General features: G+C 44.5%; 1 protein-coding gene across 1 annotated transcript in view; it reads left to right on the forward strand.

Moving 5' to 3' along the window:
- Positions 1 to 526: 526 nt before the first annotated feature.
- The window catches only part of LOC124016532 (G protein-activated inward rectifier potassium channel 1-like), a 39,327-nt gene continuing 19,381 nt past the window's right edge, over positions 527 to 20,472 (forward strand). The window contains exon 1 of the mRNA XM_046332116.1: positions 527 to 1,492. Coding sequence (XP_046188072.1) covers positions 824 to 1,492 — 669 coding nt within the window. The 5' untranslated portion in view covers positions 527 to 823. The remainder of the gene's footprint in view (positions 1,493 to 20,472) is intronic.

The raw sequence follows: 20,472 nt of genomic DNA on the forward strand, positions 1-20,472 counted from the left end.
GAGGACATCAAAGAAAAGTATAGGCTCACTAAATCCCTGACAGCTGCGCTACTCTCATACGACTGTACGTGCGTTTTCTGTCCGCAAGGTGGCATTGTCTGACGGTTGAGAGCGGTTAGCGGAGGGCTGCATGGGGTACAACCGTCCCGAGTTTCATTAGGCGACAGTAGCCTTGTCAAGTGGTTGTTTTTTGTAATGATCCTATCCGCAGGCCTACCTCTCCTCAAGGAATACTGTTTTTGAATGACATATTTTGTATTTATTTTAATATTTTAAAAAAATCTGCTGATAAATTATATTGAATAACCCCACCTATCTCTCTTGCACACACACACACACACACACACACACACACACACACACACACACACACACACACACACACACACACACACACACACACACACACACACACACACACACACACACACACACACACACACACACACACACACACACACACACACACACACACACACGCAGTCTCTCAGTGTGGGCATGTTTCTTTAGGAGACTATCCACTCGGAGCGCACTCTCACTTGAGCGGAGGGACAGCGAGCGAATAACTATCACCTCCTTATGGCACATCAACCCATCATATATGTTTTTTGTGTGGAAAATGTTCAACTAAAGCCGGTGAGAGTAGGATAAAAGCTTTTTGTAAAGAGTGCACTGTTTTGGGGAGTATACACAGATCCTTGCGCAGCTCGTTATTGGCCATGGAGTCCTTTACGCACTGCAGATAACAAGTCTTTGTGAAACAAAGAAAACAAAGTAATGGATCAAAACTGCAAGTGATTTTTTTTCACACTCTGCTAAAGTTATGGCCGCGCTACGGAGGAAATTTGGGGAGGACTATCAGGTAGTGAATACAAACCGTGACAACACCGCTTTTTCAGCACCTGTTAAAAAGAAACGCCAGCGGTTCGTGGAGAAGAACGGTCGTTGCAACGTGCAGCACGGGAATCTCGGCGGGGAGACCAGCCGATACATCTCCGACCTCTTCACCACCTTGGTGGACCTCAAGTGGCGATGGAACTTACTTATCTTTGTTCTGACCTATACAGTAGCATGGCTGGTCATGGCTTCTATGTGGTGGATCATCGCCTACATCAGAGGGGACATAAATCATGGCCACGACTCGTCCTACACCCCCTGCGTTGCCAACGTTTACAACTTCCCCTCTGCTTTCCTATTCTTCATAGAGACCGAGGCCACCATCGGCTACGGCTACCGCTACATAACGGAGAAATGTCCAGAGGGCATTATTCTCTTCTTGTTCCAGTCGCTGCTGGGGTCAATCGTGGACGCCTTTCTGATCGGCTGCATGTTCATTAAAATGTCCCAGCCTAAGAAGCGCGCAGAGACGCTTATGTTTAGCCAGGACTCGGTGATCTCACAGCGCGACGGCAAACTGTGCCTCATGTTCCGCGTGGGCAACCTGCGAAACAGCCATATGGTGTCCGCGCAGATCAGGTGCAAACTCATAAAGGTAAGGTAAACACGCATCAGATGCGCTCTGCACCACAGGGGTATTTAGGTAACTAATCACAAAAGGACCCACGGTGATAATTCTCTACTAAAAGCCTTCAGGGATAGTGGAAAATTAAACTCTCGAGCATAAAATGCCAAGATGTTGTGTGCTAATGTCATATTTAATGTGCGTAACTAATTGTCATGTATTATATTCGCATTCATTATTTCACATAAAGTATGTGCTTCTCCGTCACCCTGTCTGCATTTGGGGTATTAAAATGCTGTGGCAAACAATCAATTAAACTTGAAAGTGGCGAACAGACAACACAAGAAAATGTAATAAATGTAATCAAATTGAATAGAATAAACCTATAGGAGTCTAGCTGCACTATGATAGCAGTTGCATATCAGAGACATATATATATATTTTTCTAAGCTTAATTATAAGCAGGTCTTAGTCCACAGTGTGTGCCTTGTTAAACAAACAAGATTTAAAATTGTATTAGCATAATCCTTAGTAGTGAGATTGTATTTTGGCTGAGTGGCAGATGTTTCCAAGACAGGGTCTGATAAGAGAGAGAGAGAGAGAGAGAGAGAGAGGAGAGAGAGAGAGAGAGCTTGAGAGAGAGGGCTTGAGAGAGAGGGCTTGAGAGAGAGAGCGAGACAGGGGCATGATAGAGAACAACAGAGGGGGGGGCTGAGATAGAGTGTAGCTGGGAGGAGCAGAGAGCAACAGAGAGGAGTTGAGAGAGAGAGACAGAGAGGGGTTGAGAGAGAGAGAGAGACAGAGAGGGGTTGAGAGAGAGAGAGAGAGAGAGAGAGAGAGACAGAGAGGGAGAGAGAGAGAGAGAGAGAGAGAGAGAGACAGAGAGGGAGAGAGAGAGAGACAGAGAGGGGTTGAGAGAGAGAGAGAGAGAGAGAGAGAGAGAGAGAGAGAGAGAGAGAGAGAGAGAGAGAGAGAGAGAGAGAGAGGGAGAGAGAGAGAGAGAGAGAGGAGAGAGAGAGAGAGAGAGAGAGGGAGCTGAGAGAGAGAGAGAGTTCTTTGGTGGCGCAGCCACGGCGTGTCCAAAATCAGTCACCCTTCAACCACTGACATATAGAAGAGCAGGTGGTTTAACTGCGGGGCACGGTAGTGTATCAGTGAGCTGCTCTGACAGAGACCTGGGCTCTCAGGCTGGGGTTTGACAGTTACAACTCCAGCAATGAAACACAAAGAATCAAATCATCATCAGCCATGGAGCAGTATACATGCTGCTCCCTCTGATCAAGCATGACGTCAGGTCAGAAGTGGCCCTGGACGTAAGACCCTGGAGTAATGGAATAAATCATATTTATAGTGCACGTGGATACATTTTTCATCTTCACTCTCATGTTGTCAGGTCTGGTTCACATCACAATGTGATGTTTGAGTAGGACTTTTGTCAGAGACACTCCGATATGAAACCAAAGAGAGGCAAAAACATTGGTTTCTGAGAATACACACACACACACACACACACACACACACACACACACACACACACACACACACACACACACACACACACACACACACACACACACACACACACACACACACACACACACACACACACACACACACACACACACACACACACACACACACACACACACACACACACACACACACACCCAGTGAGGCGCTTTGAGCTTGTTTAAGTATGTGTTCCACCACCATGAACACACAGCACAGCACATTGAACATAGTGTGGGTCAACTTAACAACACATACTGTACATCCAGTGTGGCTGAGAGAGAGAGAGGAAGGGTGAACCCCACCCCTCAGTCATAGCCAGGCAGTCCCCAAAGAGAACAGCCTCCTAGGCACACAGGCAGAACAGCCACAATCGATAGCCCCAAGCAGGGTGTTTCTCTGGGATGAACCCCATCCTCTCGCTCAGCCTCCCAGGCAGACCATTTACAGCAGCTGGAGGGTTGCATCACACCGTTGACAGGGTGCCTGGTGCTCTAAATGGCTGGTCATTTACTAAGAGGGCTAGTCTGTTGATGAATTTATCCTGTGCAATAATTGAATAAGGCTCAAGCACAGACCCAGGCACCTTCACAATATAAAGCTCCCATGGTGCTTGTAACGCAGAGGCAGTGGGTGTAGAATGTATGCACACATGACTGTAAGTTTTGAGAGGAAAAAAAAAGGAGGGGAGAGAAAGAAAGTACCCACTGGGCACAGACGTCCATTCAGCGTCTGTGCCCAGTGGAGGACGTGGAAACAACTTTGATTCAACCAGTGTGTGCCAGTGTGTGGTAGGCTACGAGTGGCACTCACAGAGATTGCTTCATGAAATATGTGAAGTGCAGGTAGGCACTTTGAGCACAAGTAAGAACCTCACACTCACCTTTTCTCTCTGACTACAAAAGGAGGGGGGGAATGAAAGAATAAATATCATCCCCCTCCTCCTCTCCTGCTCTCTCTTTCTCTCTTTGAGGTACCATCCATACAACCCACACTGTGCTCTGGGGTCTTTAGTAATTGTTGCTCTGCTGTCAGGCTTCACAGCACAGCCCTGTGCTACTTTCACTTCAAAGACCCTTTGGCCAGCACAGAAAATGTACAAATAAGCCTCCTAGTTTTGGGAAAACACATCTGAAATCAAATTACTCAGAGATGAATCGTGTTAAAACAGTTGTAAAAGTTAACATGATTTATAGTCATGCAAAATAAATCATTACTTCACAGGAATCATGCCATTTTGTAAATGAATGTTTGTATTTTGTCAGTGCAGTACTAGTAGAGGGATGATGGTGGTGCTGTTGAATCATGCCCCTCTTCCACCTGTTCCCCCAATCCCCACTGCTACTCACAAATCTGTACAGGTTTTTCAATAGTCCTCTCCACCTTCCATTTAGGTTTTGACTTGCCATATGTTCATAAATATACACTGTAACATGACCTGGCATGTGTTAGAACCACTTAACACCAATCAAACAAATAGAGCACATATCGGTTGGAGAAAAGCAAAGTCCTGATGAACTCCTGTAGTCATTCTTCAGTTAAGTCCCATCATTCATACATACATACTGTATGACTGTACAGAATGTGTGTACATAGGTGTGTGTGTGGCAGTGACAGCTGCTCATTCAGAGGCTCATAAAACACAGAGGAGAGGATGGGCAGGCAGTATTGGCATGACACCTGTTTGGGTTTACAACATGGTGTAGTTAAGGCATCTGCTCCTTGTGACCATGTCTGTCAGTCACAGTCCACATCTCATTCTAGCCAGGACGGCTCACTTCAATCAAACCCACCAATCGCACAGCCAACCACAGAACCCACATCCAAAAAGCAGCGGCGCCAATTCTGCAGGCAGTAACCGTGAATAGAGGCCTGTGCAAAGATTTCTTTCATAAGACATTTGCTGGATGATTTGACTGGCACTGTGAGCCTGCTGAGCCGAGCGACAGTCCAGTCCTTGTCGAATTCCGGCCTGATTGCTGGTAGCTAGGCTGCTTGTTTGTTGTTTGGGGGGGGGGGAGTGTTGTGTTGGCTAGCTGGGTGTAGCCTGGCGTAATGCAGCCCTGCTGATGTGGCGTGGCTGATTACTAGAGGGCAGCAGACAGCAGAAGGGCCCAGCTCCATCTCACAGGGCACAGAAACAGACTAATCAGAGCCGACAGCCATCCAAACCCAGAGCTGGTGCTGGCAGGGCCAGGCAGACTCAGTAAGCCTCCGAGTGCATCTTGCTGGAACGCTCCTCACTCTCACACCAAAATATAAGAGAGGCGCAGCTGAATGGAGAAAGAGAAGAGAAGAGGCTGTAGTAGAAAATACAGAGAGAGTTAGAGAGAGAGAAAGAGAGCGAGAGAGAATGGGTGACAAGTATACAGATGAAGGATCTTCATTTATAGTGTATTTGAGGTTTAAATAGTCATTTGAAATTTCAATTTTGATGTTTCAGAATTTATTTTCCCTTACAAAGAAATGATCAACCCATACAAAAATGTCCAGGAATTATAATCCACATTTTTGTTGTTGCTGTAGCATAATGTTTCTGTTGTAGCAAACTGTTTCAAGGTGGGAGATGTGGTATAGGCTAGACAGGCAGGCAGCTACTAGCACTGGGATTGATTTCCATTTGACTTACGAGCCCCTAACCAACAACACAGTAAAAATCAGAATCAGAATAAGAAACAAAGTAACAAGTAATTAAAGAGCAGCTGTAAAATAACAATAGCGAGACTACATACAATGGGGTACCGGTACAGAGTTAACATGCTGGGGCACCGGTTAGTCGAGGTAATATGTGCATGTAGGTAGAGTTATTAAAGTGACTATGCCCAGATGATAACAACAGAGAGTAAAAGTGGTGAAAAAGAGGGGGGAAGGGGGTGCAATGCAAATAGTCTGGGTAGCCATTTGATTAGATGTTCAGGAGTCTTATGGCTTGGGGGTAGAAGCTGTTCAGAAGCCTCTTGGACCAAGATTTGGCGCTCCTGTACCACTTGCCGCGGTAGCAGAGAGAACAGTCTATGATTAGGTTGAGTGGAGTCTTTGACAATTTTTAAGGCCTTCCTCTGACACCGCCTAGTATAGAGGTCCTGGATGGCAGGAAGCTTTGCCCCAGTGGTGTACTGGGCCGTACGCACTACTCACTGTAGTGCCTTGTGGTCGAAGGCTGAGAAATTGCCATACCAGGCAGTGATGCAACCATACCAGACAGTGATGCGCTCGATAGTGCAGCTGTAGAACCTTTTGAGGATCTGAGGGCTCATGCCAAATGTTTTCTCCTGTCTCCAGTTTTCTCCTATTTTCTCCTGTCTCCTGATGGGGAATAGGTTTCGTCGCGCCCTCTTCACAACTGTCTTGGTGTGCTTGGACCATGTTAGTTTGTTGGTGATGTGGACACCAAGGAACTTGAAGCTCTCAACCTGTTCCACTACAGGCCCATCAATGAGAATGGGGACGTGCTCGGTCTTCTTTTTCCTGTAGTCCGCAATCATCTCTTTTGTCTTGATCACGTTGAGGGAAAGGTTATTGTCCTGGCACCACACGGCCAGGTCTCTGACCTCTTCCTTATAGGCTGCCTCGTCGTTGTAGTTGATCAGGCCTACCACTGTTGTTTCATCGGCAAACGTAATGATGGTGTTGGAGTCGTGCCTGGCCGTGCAGTCATTAGTGAACAGGGGGTACAGGAGGGGACTGAGCACGCACCCCTGAGGGGTCCCTGTGTTCAGGATCAGGTGGCGGATGTGTTGTTACTTACCCTTACCACCTGGGGGCAGCCGTCAAGAAGTCCAGGATCCAGTTGCAGAGGCATGTATTTAGTCCCAGGGTCCTTAGCCTAGTGATGAGCTTTGAGTGCACTATGGTGTTGAACGCTGAGCTGTAGTCAATGAATAACATTCTCACATAGGTGTTACTTTTGTCCAGGTGGGAAAGGGCATTGTGGAGTGCAATAGAGCTTGTATCATATGTGGATCTGTTGGTGGTGAGTGAGTAATCGCAGTTCTGATGTCCAGAAGTTATTTTTGGTCAGAAGAGACGGTAGCAGCAACATATGTACAAAATAAGTACCAAAATAAGTTACAAATAACGCAAAGAAAATAACAAAAAAACACAATTGGATAGGAACACTAAAAATGTAGCCTTCTTCTCCAGCACATCTAATAATACTTGTTAGCTTCTTCAGGGTTGCTGGGGCTCTGAAGAGTACATATTTATGTGGGTGCGCGCACACACACACACAGACACACACAGACACACACACAGATATACACAACTATATCATCCGATCCAAGGCAGTGGAAGGGTTAAACACTATCACCTGTCCTCTCATCCCACATTGTTATCCGAGGCAATAAAGGAAGCCACGCGTGAAGTGTATGTTTGAGGTGTGTGGCGGAGTATGTTTTATTCCTTATATCACTGCCAGGAACGCAGATGGACACGGTGTGTCGGCGGAGATACACCGGAGACAAACATAAAGCAAGAGCATTTGACCATAAACCATGATGTTACCTAACAACTGTCGGTTACAGTACAGTGTATTCACAGAGCCACATTAGACTAGGCTCTTATTCCTGCTGCTCCAATATGAATCCCTCTCAGGTTTTAAATTGAACTTGTGGATGGGCACTGGCAGCACTGTCACATTACGCCCTATTTTGGCCATGGCAGTTGGAACCAGAGTCGTTTTCAACCGCTCCTGTGACAGTCTATGAGCATGACACTGCACATTAAAACACTGGTTCAAGACAAGAGACAGAGAGAGCTAACTAAACCTCCAGTTTAGCATGACAGAACAGCCTATTTGAATTTCAGAGTGGATTATATTATTTCCAAGAAAACAGTGATTTCCGTTTCCCCTGCGTCTCCTCCCTGTGTGAAGCGCTTCCAACCAGCCTCTTTAATTTCCCCAGCAGCCAGTGAACTAGAGACCACTCCAGTACCTAATCAACACACGCACCGTCGCCTGCCTGCCGCTCGGCCTGCCCCCTGATTAATGAGAGCTTTGGAGAGACCCAGGCATGGAGTGTGGCGATGACTCGGATGACCAGGCATCTTTAGGCCCAATAAATGTCATGTAGTGCCTGTCCTCAGCCATGAGTCACTCACTGCAGAGATACGATTCAGAAGACATGGCTCCAAAGAGGAAAATTCTCTGGGTGGACAAAAAAAGGACTGAAAGGCTGTTTGAAATGTTTATAAACGGGTGATTGTTTAGAGTAGTTACTGGAGAAACACACATATACGCACACACACACACACACACACACACACACACACACACACACACACACACACACACACACACACACACACACACACACACACACACACACACACACACACACACACACACACACACACACACACACACACACACACACACACACACACACACACACACACACACACACACACACACACACACAAGTTTGTTTTACTATCTTTTTCGGAACCAAACAATTGATTCCCATTCAAAATCCTATTTTCCCGAACACTTACTCTTAACCTGACACTAACCTTAACCCCTTAACCTAACCCTAACTCCTAACCCTAATGCTAAACCTAACCTCTAACCCTAATTGTAAGCCTAATTGTTACCCAAACCCTAAACCTAAACACTACGCCTAAAATAACCTTGTTCCTTGTGCGGACCGGCAAAATCAAACTAAACTAAATTGTATTTGTCACATGTGCCGAATACAACAGGTACAGTGAAATGCTTACTTACCAGCCCTTAACCAACAATGCAGTTTTAAGAAAATACCTAAAAAAGTGAGAAATAAAAGTAACAAATAATGAAAGAGCAGCAGTAAAATAACAATAGCAAGGCTATGTACAGGGGATGCCGGTACAGAGTCAATGTGCGGGGGGCACTGGTTAGTCAAGGTAATTGAGGTAATATGTACATGTAGCTGGTATTATTAAAGTGAATACACATAGATAATAACAGAGAGTAGCAGCAGCGTAGAAGATGGGGGCAATGCAAATAGTCTGGGTAGCCATTTGAATAGATGTGCAGGAATCTTATGGCTTGGGGTTAGAAGCTGTTTATAAGCCTCTTGGTCCTAGACTTGGTGCTCTGGTATCGCTTGCTGCGGTAGCAGGGAGAACAGTCTATGACTAGGGTGGCTGGAGTCATTGACAATTTTCAAGGCCTTCCTCTGACACCGCCTGGTGCTTCCTGCTTTAATTCTTAGCTTGTAAGCAGGAATCAGGAGGATAGAATTATGGTCAGATTTTCCAAATGGAGGGCGAGGGGAGAGCTTTTGTACGCGTCTCTGTGTGTGGAGTAAAGGTGGTCTATAGAATTTTTTGCCTCTGGTTGCATGTTTATCATGCTGATAGAAATGAGTTATAACTGATTTAAGTTTCCCTGCATTGGAGTCCCCGGCCACTAGCAGCATCGCCTCTGGATGAGCGTTTTCCTGTTTGCTTATGGCTTTATACAGCTCATTGAGTGCTGTCTTAGTGCCAGTGCCAGAGTCGGTGGTGGTATGTAAGACAACTGCGAAAAATACAGATGAAAACTCTCTAAATCAAATTGTATTGGTCACATACACATGGTTAGCAGATGCTAATGCGAGTGTAGTGAAATGCTTGTGATTCTAGTTCCGACCGTGCAGTAATATCTAACAAGTAATCAAACAATTTCCCAAGAAATAGCTTATACACACAAATGTAAAGGAATGAATAAGAATATGTACACATAAATATATAGATGAGCGATGGCCGTGCGGCATAGGCAAGATGCAGTAGATGGTATAGAGTACAGTATATACATGTGAGAAGAGTAATGTAGGGTATGTAAACATTATATAAAGTGGCATTGTTTAAAGTGACTAGTGATACATTTATTACCTCCATAATATTTTTTTTTGTTGTAATTATTAAAGTGGCTAGAAATTTGAGTCAGTATGTTGGCAGCAGCCACTCAATGGTGGCTGTTTAACAGTGTGATGGCCAAGAGATAGAAGTTGTTTTTCAGTCTCTCGGTCTCAGCTTTGATGTACCTGTACTGACCTCGCCTTCTGGATGATAACGGGGTGAACAGGCAGTGGCTCGGGTGGTTGTTGTCCTTAATGATCAATTTGGCCTTCCTGTGACATCGGGTGTTGTAGGTGTCCTGGAGGGCAGGTAGTTTGCCCCCGGTGATGCGTTGTGCAGAACTCACTACCCTCTGGAGAGCCTAACAGTTGTGGGCTGAGCAGTTGCCGTACCAGGCGGTGATAAAGCCCGACAGGAAATTCTCGATTGTGTATCTGTAAAGATTTGTGAGTGTTTCCGGTGAAATGGCAAATTTCTTCAGCCTCCTGAGGTTGAAGAGGGACCATTTCAGTTTGTCCATGATGTGTACGCAGAGGAACTTAAAGCTTTCCACCTTCTCCACTACTGTTTCGTCGATGTGGATAGGGGGTGCTCCCTTTGCTGTTTCCTGAAGTCCACCATCATCTCCTTTGTTGACGTTGAGTGTGAGGTTATTTTCCTGACACCACACTCCGAGGGCCCTCACCTCCTCCCTGTAGGCCGTCTCGTCATTGTTGGTAATCAAGCCTACCACTGTAGTGTCATCTGCAAACTTGACGATTGAGTTGGAGGCGTGCATGGCCACACAGTAATGGGTGAACCGGGAGTACTGGAGAGGGCTGAGAGCCCTTGTGGGGCTCCAGTGTTGAGGATCAGCGGGGTGGAGATGTAGTTTCCTACACTCACCACCTGGGGTGGGGTCGAGGCCCATGGTCTTGAGCTTAATGACGAGTTTGGAGGGTACTATGGTGTTGAATGCTGAGCTCTAGTCAATGAACAGCCTTCTTATATAGGTATTCCCCTTGTCCAGATGGGTTAGGGCAGTGTGCAGTGTGATTGTGATTGTGTCGTCTGTGGACCTATTGTGGCGGTAAGCAACTTGGAGTGGGTATAGGGTGTCAGGAAGGGTGGAGGTGATATGATCCTTGAATAATCTCTCAAAGCACTTCATGATGACGGTAGTGAGTGCTACGGGGCTATGGCGATAGTCGTTTAGCTCAGTTACCTTAGCTTTCTTGGGAACAGGAACAATGGTGGCTCTCTTGAAGCATAGCGTGGTAACAGCAGACTGGGATAGGGATTGATTGAATATGTCCCTAAACACCAGCCAGCTGGTCTGCGCATGCTCTGAGGACGCAGCTAGGGATGCCATCTGGGCTGGCAGCCTTGCGAGGGTTAACACATTTAAATGTTTTCCTCACGTTGGCTGCGGTGAAGGTTTTGGTAGAGGGCCATGTCAGTGGCACAGTATTTTCCACAAAGCGAGCAAAGAAGTTGTTTAGTTTGTCTGGGAGCAAGACGTCGGTGTCCGCGACAGGGCTGGTTTTCTTTTTGTAATCCATGATTGACTGTAGACCCTGCCACATACGTCTCATATCTGAGCCGTTGAATCGGTACTCATCTTTGTCTCTATACTGACGCTTAGCCTGTTTGATTGCCTTGCGGAGGGAATAGCTACACTGTTTGTATTCGGTCATGTTTCCGGTCGTCTTGCCATGATTTAAAGCAGTGGTTCGCGCTTTCAGTTTTGAGCGAATGTTGCCATCGATCCACGGTTTCTGGTTGGGGAAGGTTTTAATATTCACCGTGGGTACAATATCACCGATGCACTTGCTAATAAACTCGCTCACCGAGTCCGCGTATACATCAATGTTATTGTCTGATGCTACCCAGAACATATCCCAGTCCACGTGATCGAAGCAATCTTGAAGCTTGGAATCCGATTGGTCAGACCAGGGTTGGATAGACCTGAGCACGGGCGTTTCCTTTTTTAGTTTCTGTCTATAGGCTGGGAGCAACAAAATGGAGTCGTGGTGAGATTTGCCAAAAGGATGGCAAGGGAGGGCTTTGTATGCGTCGCGGAAGTTAGAGTAGCAATGATCCAGAATGCTTCAAGCCCGGGTCGCGCATTTGATATGCTGATAAAATTTAGGGAGCCTTGTTTTCAGATTAGCTTTGTTTAAATCCCCAGCTACAATAAATGCAGCCTCAGGATATATGGTTTCCAGTTTACATGGAGTGAAATGAGGTTCTTTCATGGCCTTCGAGGTGTCTGCTTGGGGGGTATAGACGGCTGTATATAATCGAAGAGAATTCCCTTGGTAGATAATGTGGTCGGCATTTGATTGTAAGGAATTCTAGGTCAGGTAAACAAAAGGACTTGAGGAATTCTAGGTCAGGTGAACAAAAGGACTTGAGGACTCTAGTGTGGTCTACAGCTTATCATGAGATACTCTACCTCAGGCGAGCAAAACCTCAAGACTTCCTTAGATATCGTGAACCAGCTGTTGTTTACAAATATACATAGACCGCCACCCCTTATCTTATCTTATACTGCTGATAGAGTGTATAACCCGGCAGCTGTATATTATTAATGTCATCGTTCAGCCACGACTCAGTGAAACATAAGATATTAGTTTTTAATGTCCCGCTGGTAGGATATATGTGCTTTTAGTTCATCCCATTTATTTTTTGTACATTGGCAAACAGTACCACTCGTCGCCTGATCCTGACAAGGCACCCCGATCACCTTCCTCGAAATCTCTGTCTTTTTCTCCTACGAATGACGGGGATGAGGGAGGGCCTGTTCACATGTCTGGAGTAAATCCCTCTCGTCTGACTCATTAAAGAAAGATGATTTATTCAATTCAAGGTGAGTAATTGCTGTTCTGATGTCCAGAAGCTCTTTTCGGTCATAAGAGCAGCAACATTATGTACAAAACAAGTTACAAACAATGCGAAAAAACAAACAAAATAGCACGGGTGGTTAAGAGAGATAAAACGGCAGCCATCCTCTCCGGCACCATTACTACACAAATGTGCCCAATTTTCCTTGTTTTACTATCCTTGAGAGGACTTCTGGTCCCCACAAGGATAGTAAAACAAAAAACAGACACACACACAGAAAAAAAACAGACACACAAAAAACACACAAGTTAGCGTCTTTTTCATCATGAATCTTGTTCTGGAGGCTAGCTGCCACAAGCACAAAGTCATAACATTATATTTTAAACCTAACCGTAAATCTAACATTAACCACATTGTTTACCCTTATTCCTAACCTTAAATTATGACCAAAAAGCAAATGTTTGTTTTCATTAATTTTTACAATATAGCCAATTTTGTCTTTGCAGCTGGCCTATCTAAGGGGAAATAGCTCTGTTCTGCCTCCAGGACAAGACTCAAGACAATAAATGTTAACCTGTCAGACACATACCCATCCCAGTTAGCACATTTGGTTCATCAGAAGTTGTAGGAACAAACATTTTTGGTTTCCCATTGGTTCTAGGAATAAAGCCATACGATTCCTGACCGGCACATTTTTAAAAATGTTCTGAGCATGGGAGTGAAAATGTTGCCATTTATGGGAATGGCCTTTTTTTGGTTGCAGGGAGGTTCTGAGAATGGTTTACTATGGTTCCCTGAAGGTTTTCCTCTGAGGTTTTATAGCGCTGTTCATTACATAAATAATCTCAAAGTGCTTATTAACGCTCTGAGAATGGAAATTCTAGGTTATTGGGAGCTTTTTGAATAACTTCCTTAAAACTTTCACTGAATGTTTCAATAAGACTTGTAGTAAGACTGCTAGTTTATTTTTGTTGAACTATTTTAAACTCAAAGCACAGATAGGACACATGTAAATTATTTTCTTTGGGCATTAATCATGCAAACATGTTTTTTATTGTGACTCAGAATGGGTGAGATTCAAACCTATAATCTCATTTTTTCAATCCATGGAATTAGTCCACTGAACCACCAGGATGGCGCTAGCATGCCATGTTCTTTTACTCATAAAAGCTGTACTTTTTAGTCTATTCAAACAGACCACATTTCAAAGGAAACAAGCACTCATTGAGATCAGGTGTGGCCAATTAGAAGGCACGGCCAACACACCTGTAAACACTTTACAAGGCAGAGGACATAAGAGAGTTTTGTTGATGCTGAGAACGGAATGTATATGTTTTTAAATAACATTCTTAGAACATTCTTAGAACATTCTCTGAATGTTACTCAAGTTTTTCTTGTGGTTTTTATGGGAATTTTCCTTAACATTCTCGGAACAATTTGAGAACATGACTTTTAAATAGAACCACGAGGAAACATGTAGGAAACTGAAGTACTGAAATTCCCACAATTTTTTTTCCCTTAACGTTATCTGAACTATTTGAGTACATTTCCAATGTTAAACCAGTTGAAGAACATTGCTATAACATTTAAAAATTGAAATGAAATGTAATCATGTTTGAACTTTTTAGGAAACGTTCTATTAAAGTCATGAAATGCCAAGAAAATAATGTTCTATAAATGTTCCAAGCCAAACAACTATCGTGCACCATTCCCAGAAAGTTGTGGGAAAGTTGTATGCAAAATAACCATACACTGTAGGACAACCAGGCCCTCACCAAGCTCTAAGAAACATCTGGTTCTCAGAACGTTATGTATCATACCAGCAGTTTGGTGCTGCCTTCCCAAAAATATATAGAATTGACAAGTTAAAATGTCCTGTCTGTCTGGTTATGTCAGTGGGAAGGTTAGCGTGTTTGTTTGAACAGAGACAGAGATGTAGAGAGAAAGACTGTGCACCAACAGCTATCTCTGATTCTTCCGCTTCACAAAGAGAGTGGAGGAGAGTGCCACAGGCACAGGAAGATTTGCTTGTCAGCGTTTACAGTCATCCGTCTTTTTAATCTTAACCGACAGAGACAGCAAGTAAAAAGCAGTAGTGCCCAGAACCAATTTGTTGCTAAACCACACACAGAAGAACAATAGCCAGCACATGTCCAGTATTCATTGGGCTGTAAACACCTGATAGTAGACATGAACAATATCCCCTCTGAACACAGAGAGAGATGAGTTTATCATAACACAAACCCCACCGTGCCGCTCATTGAGATTCAGTGTGTGGTAAGACAGTGGTGATATTTCCTGGCATCCCAGAGGATATTAACTGATGCATCATTCCCTGTTTGGCACCTCAGAGGACTAGACCACAGGCCAATGTCATGGGGAGGTCAGTATCAGACCAGACTTGGCATTTTTGTCATTTAGCAGACGGTCTTACACAGAGCAACTTACAGGATAAATTGTTTTATCTAATCGGCTCTGGGTTTCGAGCCAACGACCTCTTGGTTACTGGTCCAACGGCCTTAATCGCTAGGCTACCTTTACACACAGGATTGAGAAGCCTCCTCTATCTATATGGATGTATGATCTTTGTGGATCCTTGTATCTGTACAGGGTGAACTCTGAATTACTCTTATACAAAGGGAATTTACTTACATTGGTCTCATCCCACACACAAGCTCTTTGATGCTGTGACATCCTGTGGAGATTGGGATTTAGTGGTCAGATTACATGGTTAACTTGGTATCATTTCATTGGCCAATGGTGCTTGGTTTTGGGTTGAGAAGGTTACATCTTCAGATGTTATAAATTGAATTAAATGCCTTTCTTCTCTCTCTTATCCTCTATCCCGTCCATGGAGGAAGGATTGTATGATCAATTCTCATTCCCTAGATTTTTTAGGTATCTGGCCTAATGGGCATCTCTTTGTTCATGCAGTACCAGTCAAAAGTTTGTAAACACCTACTCATTCAAGGGTTTTTCTTTATTTGTACTATTATTCTGCATTGTAGAATAATAGTGAAGACATCAAAATAAAGAAATAACACATCATGTAATAACCAAAAAATGGTTAAACAAATCTAAAATACATTTCATATTTGAGATTCTTCAAAGTAGCCACCCTTTGCCTTGATGACAGCTTTGAACACTCTTGGCATTCTCTCAACCAGCTTCACCTGGAATGCTTTTCTAACAGTCTTGCAGGAGTTCCCACATATGCTGAGGACTTGTTGGCTGCTTTTCCTTCACTCTGCACTCCAACTCATCCCAAACCATTTCAAATCAGTTGAGGTCGGATGATGTGGGTGCCAGGTCATCTGATGCAGCACTCCATCACTCTCCTTCTTGGTTAAATAGCCCTTACACAGTCTGGAGGTGTGTTGGGTCATTGTCCCGTTGAAAAACAAATGATAGTCCCACTAAGCTCAAATCAGATGGGATAGCGTATCACTGCAGAATGCTGTGGTAGCCATGCTGGTTAAGTGTGCCACTCACACATGCAGAGATCCGTTCACCTACTCTGCGTCTCACAAAGACACAGCGATTGGAACCAAAAATCACAAATTTGCACTCATCAGACGAAGGGACAGATTTCCACCAGTCGAATTACCATTGCTCGTGTTTCTTGGCCCAAGCAAGTCTCTTCTTCTTATTGCTGTCTTTTAGTAGTTGTTTCATTGTAGAAATTTGACCACGAAGGCCTGATTCACACAGTCTCCTCTGAACAGTTGATGTTGAGATGTGTCTGTTACTTGAACTCTGTGAAGCATTTATTTGGGCTGCAATTTCTGAGGATGGTAACTCTAATGAACTTATCATCTGCAGCAGATGTCACTCTGGGTCTTCCTTTCCTGTGGTGGTCCTCATGAGAGCCAGTTTCATCATAGTGCTTGATTATTTTTCGCGACAGCACTTGAAGAAACTTTCAAAGTTCTTGAAATTTTCCCGGATTAACTGAGCACTTGTCTTAAAGTAATGATGGACTGTAATGATAGAAAGTAATGATGGACTGTCATTACTCTTGATTTATTTGAGCTGTTCTTGCCATAAGATGGACTTGATCTTTTACCAAATAGGGCTATCTTCTGTATACCACCCCTACCCTGTCACAACACAACTGATTGTCTCAAACGCATTAAGAAGGAAAGAAATTCCACAAATGTATTTTTAACAAGGCACACCTGTTAATTCAAATGCATTCCAGGTGACTACGTCTTGAAGCTGGTTGAGAGAATGGCTAGAGTGTGCAAAGTTGTCACCAAGGCAAAGGTTGGATACTTTGAAGAATCTAAAATATAAGTATATTTTGATTTGTTTAATATGTCCATATGTGTTACTTTATAGTTCTGATGTCTTCACTATTATGCTACAATGTAGAAAATAGTAAATATAAAGAAAAACCATTGAATGAGTAGGTTTGTCCCAACTTGTGGATTATATTCATAACTTTGGAACTACGGTAAATGGTGACTGGATCATTTGGAGATATATTGATTACTTTGACGGTCCGGTTCGGGTGAGCCAGGCCCAGCAAATCGGAATCAGATTTTCCCCACAAAAGGGATTTATTACAGACAGAAATACTCCTCAGCACCTCTCATCACCTTCCTCAGACGATCCTGCAGGTGAAGAAGCCTGATGTGTAGGTCCTGGGCTGGCATGTTACGCCCGTCGTTAAATGAAGACCAAGGTAGGCATTAATTTTCTTAATTTAAAAAAAATGTTCCACCAAAAACAATAAACAACTCAACGAAAGCTAGGAGTGCGACCCATGCAACACAAAAGACAAGATCCCACAACTGAAGGTGGGAAAAAGGGCTGCCTAAGTATGATCCCCAATCAGAGACAACGATAGACAGCTGCCTCTGATTGGGAACCATACTCGGCCAACAAAGAAATATAAACATAGGTTTCCCACCCTAGTCACACACTGACCTACCAAATAGAGAATAAAATGATCTCTAAGGTCAGGGCGTGACAGTACCCCCCCAAAAGTGCGGACTGCCGGCCGCAAACCTGAACCTATAGGGGAGGGTCCGGGTGGGCATCTACCGTCGGTGGCGGCTCCGGTTTGGGGACATAGCCCCCGCTCCCTACACTGATCCCTCCGCTTCTGTGGAACCGGACTGTGGATCGTCGCCGGAGACTCCGGACCGTGAATCGTTGCTAGAGGAGACGGACCGTGGATCATCGCCGGAGTCTCTGAACTGGGAACCACGGCTGGAGGCTCTGGACTGCAGATCGTTGCTGGAGGCTCCAGACTGCAGATAGTCGCTGGAGGCGCTGGACTGTAGATATTCGCTGGAGGCTCTGGACTGCAGATTGTTGCTGGAGGCTCTGGACTGCAGATCGTCGCTGGAGGCTCTGGACTGCGGATCGTTGCTGGAGACTCCAGGCTGCGGTCTGAACCCTAACTCCGCCAATATCCCTGTGTGCACCCCCCTTGCCTCTCGTGCTTGCTTCATTGAGCTATCTCCTCGTATCGTTGCCGTTCCTCTTTCGCTGCCTCGATCTCCTCCTCCAGCCCTTATCCAGGGTCCTGCTCCCTACAGGATTTCCTCTCAGGACCAGTCCTCCTGACCACGCTGCTTGGTCTGTTGGAGTTGGGATCTTTGTTACGCCCGTGGTTAAATGAAGATCAATGTACAGCGTGGTAGGCGTACATTTTCTTAAATTTTTTAAATGTTCCACCATAAACAATAAACAACTCAACGAACGTAAAGCTAGGAGTTCAACACAAAAGACAAGATCTCAAAACTGAAGGTGGGAAAAAGGGCTGCCTAAGTATGATCCCCAATCAGAGACAACGATAGACAGCTGCCTCTTATTGGAAACCATACTCAGGCCAACAAAGAAATAAACATTTCCCACCCTAGTCACACCCTGACCTACCAAATAGAGAATACAATTATCTCTAAGGTCATGGCGTGACATGGAGTGGTTACATGTGGTTTGTGGTTGTGAGGCCGGTTGGATGTACTGCCAAATTCTCTAAAACGATGTTGCTTATGGTGGAGCAATTAACATTGTTTTCTCTGACAACAGCTCTGTTGGACATTCCTGCAGTCAGTCAACTCCAAAATAGGAAATTGAAGTGAAATATAGGCATTTTGGAATTATTTTTCGACGAGATGCGTAAAAAACTACTTAGAGTGAGAGCTGACGCATTTGAAGCCGCAATGTAAAGTGCTAGAAAAAGAGTGTCAAGACACTGGAGCATTCAGGCACTTGTGACGTTTCAGATACCGATAGTGGTGTTGGCTTTATAGATGGCTGCTAAGAGTGCAGCCACACTCCAAAATGCACGTTATACTGCCGGCATATTCAAACTCCTAGCTGATGTCGCACTCCTCATAGACGAGCAAGTCCATTTAAGGCAGTAGCAGCTCATATTTCAGTCATTGGGACATTTACAATTAATGCAGACGCATAGTCTCATTTTGCGCAGGTTAATATGCAGTGAGGCCATCTCTTGCAAACTGGACTAGGTTCATGGCTTGTAGGCAGGGCACAACATAACCTTTTGAATGGCATGCAGCGCGACTGTGGAAACTTTTCTATTCAAATAGACACCATTCTGTGTACCTCTGGCCCTTCCTTGGACACTGTGTTAACTAACCTCCAGATGAGCTTCAATGCCATACAACTCTCCTTCCGTGGTCTCCAACTGCTCTTAAATGCAAGTAAAATGAAATGCTTCAACCGATTGCTACCCGCACCGGCCCACCCGTCCAGCATCACTACTCTGGACGGTTCTGACTTAGAATATGTGGACTACACTACAAATACCTAGGTGTCTGGTTAGACTGTAAACTCTCCTTCCAGACATCAAACATCTCCAATCCAAAGTTAAATCTAGAATCGGCTTCCTATTCCGCAACAAAGCATCCTTTCACTCATGCTGCCAAACATACCCTCGTAAAACTGATTATCCTACCGATCCTCGACTTCGGCGATGTCATTGACAAAATAGCCTCCAACACTCTACTCAACAAATTGGATGCAGTCTACCACAGTGCCATCTGTTTTGTCACAAAAGCCCCATATACTACCCACCACTGCGACCTGTATGCTCTCGTTGGCTGGCCCTCGCTTCATACTCGTCGCTTAACCCACTGGCACCAGATCATCTACAAGTCTCTGCTAGGTAAAGCCCCACCTTATCTCAGCTCACTGGTCACCGTAGCAGCACCCACCTGTAGCACGCGCTCCAGCAGGTATATCTCTCTGGTCACCCCCAAAGACAATTCTTCCTTCGGCCGCCTCTCCTTCCAATTCTCTGCTGCCAATGACTGGAACGAACTGCAAAAATCACTTAAGCTGGAAACTCTTACCTCCCTCACTAGCTTTAAGCACCAACTGTCAGAGCAGCTCACAGATCACTGCACCTGTACATAGCTCATCTGTAAATAGCCCATCCAATCTACCTCATCCCCATACTGTATTTATTTATTTATCTTGCTCCTTTGCACCCCAGTATCTCTATTTGCACATTCATCTTCTGCACATTGTACCATTCCAGTGTTTAATTGCCATATTGTAATTACTTCGCCACCACGGCCTATTTATTGCCTTTACCTCTCTTATCCTACCTCATTTGCACATGCTGCATGTAGATTCTTCTACTGTATTATTGATTGTATGTTTATTTCATGTGTTGTTGTATGTGTCGAACTGCTTTGCTTTATCTTGGCCAGGTTGCAATTGCAAATGAGAACTTGTTCTCAACTAGCCTACCTGGTTAAATAAAGGTGAAATTAAAAAATGTAAAAAAATATTCTGGCCATGAAACCCCCTCATGTGAAATGGCATACTACGGACAATGCTAACATGCAACTCACCTGAGTAAAGCATTCGAT

The sequence above is a fragment of the Oncorhynchus gorbuscha genome, linkage group LG26 (assembly GCF_021184085.1).
Source record: "Oncorhynchus gorbuscha isolate QuinsamMale2020 ecotype Even-year linkage group LG26, OgorEven_v1.0, whole genome shotgun sequence".
In the NCBI taxonomy this organism is placed as follows: domain Eukaryota; kingdom Metazoa; phylum Chordata; class Actinopteri; order Salmoniformes; family Salmonidae; genus Oncorhynchus; species Oncorhynchus gorbuscha.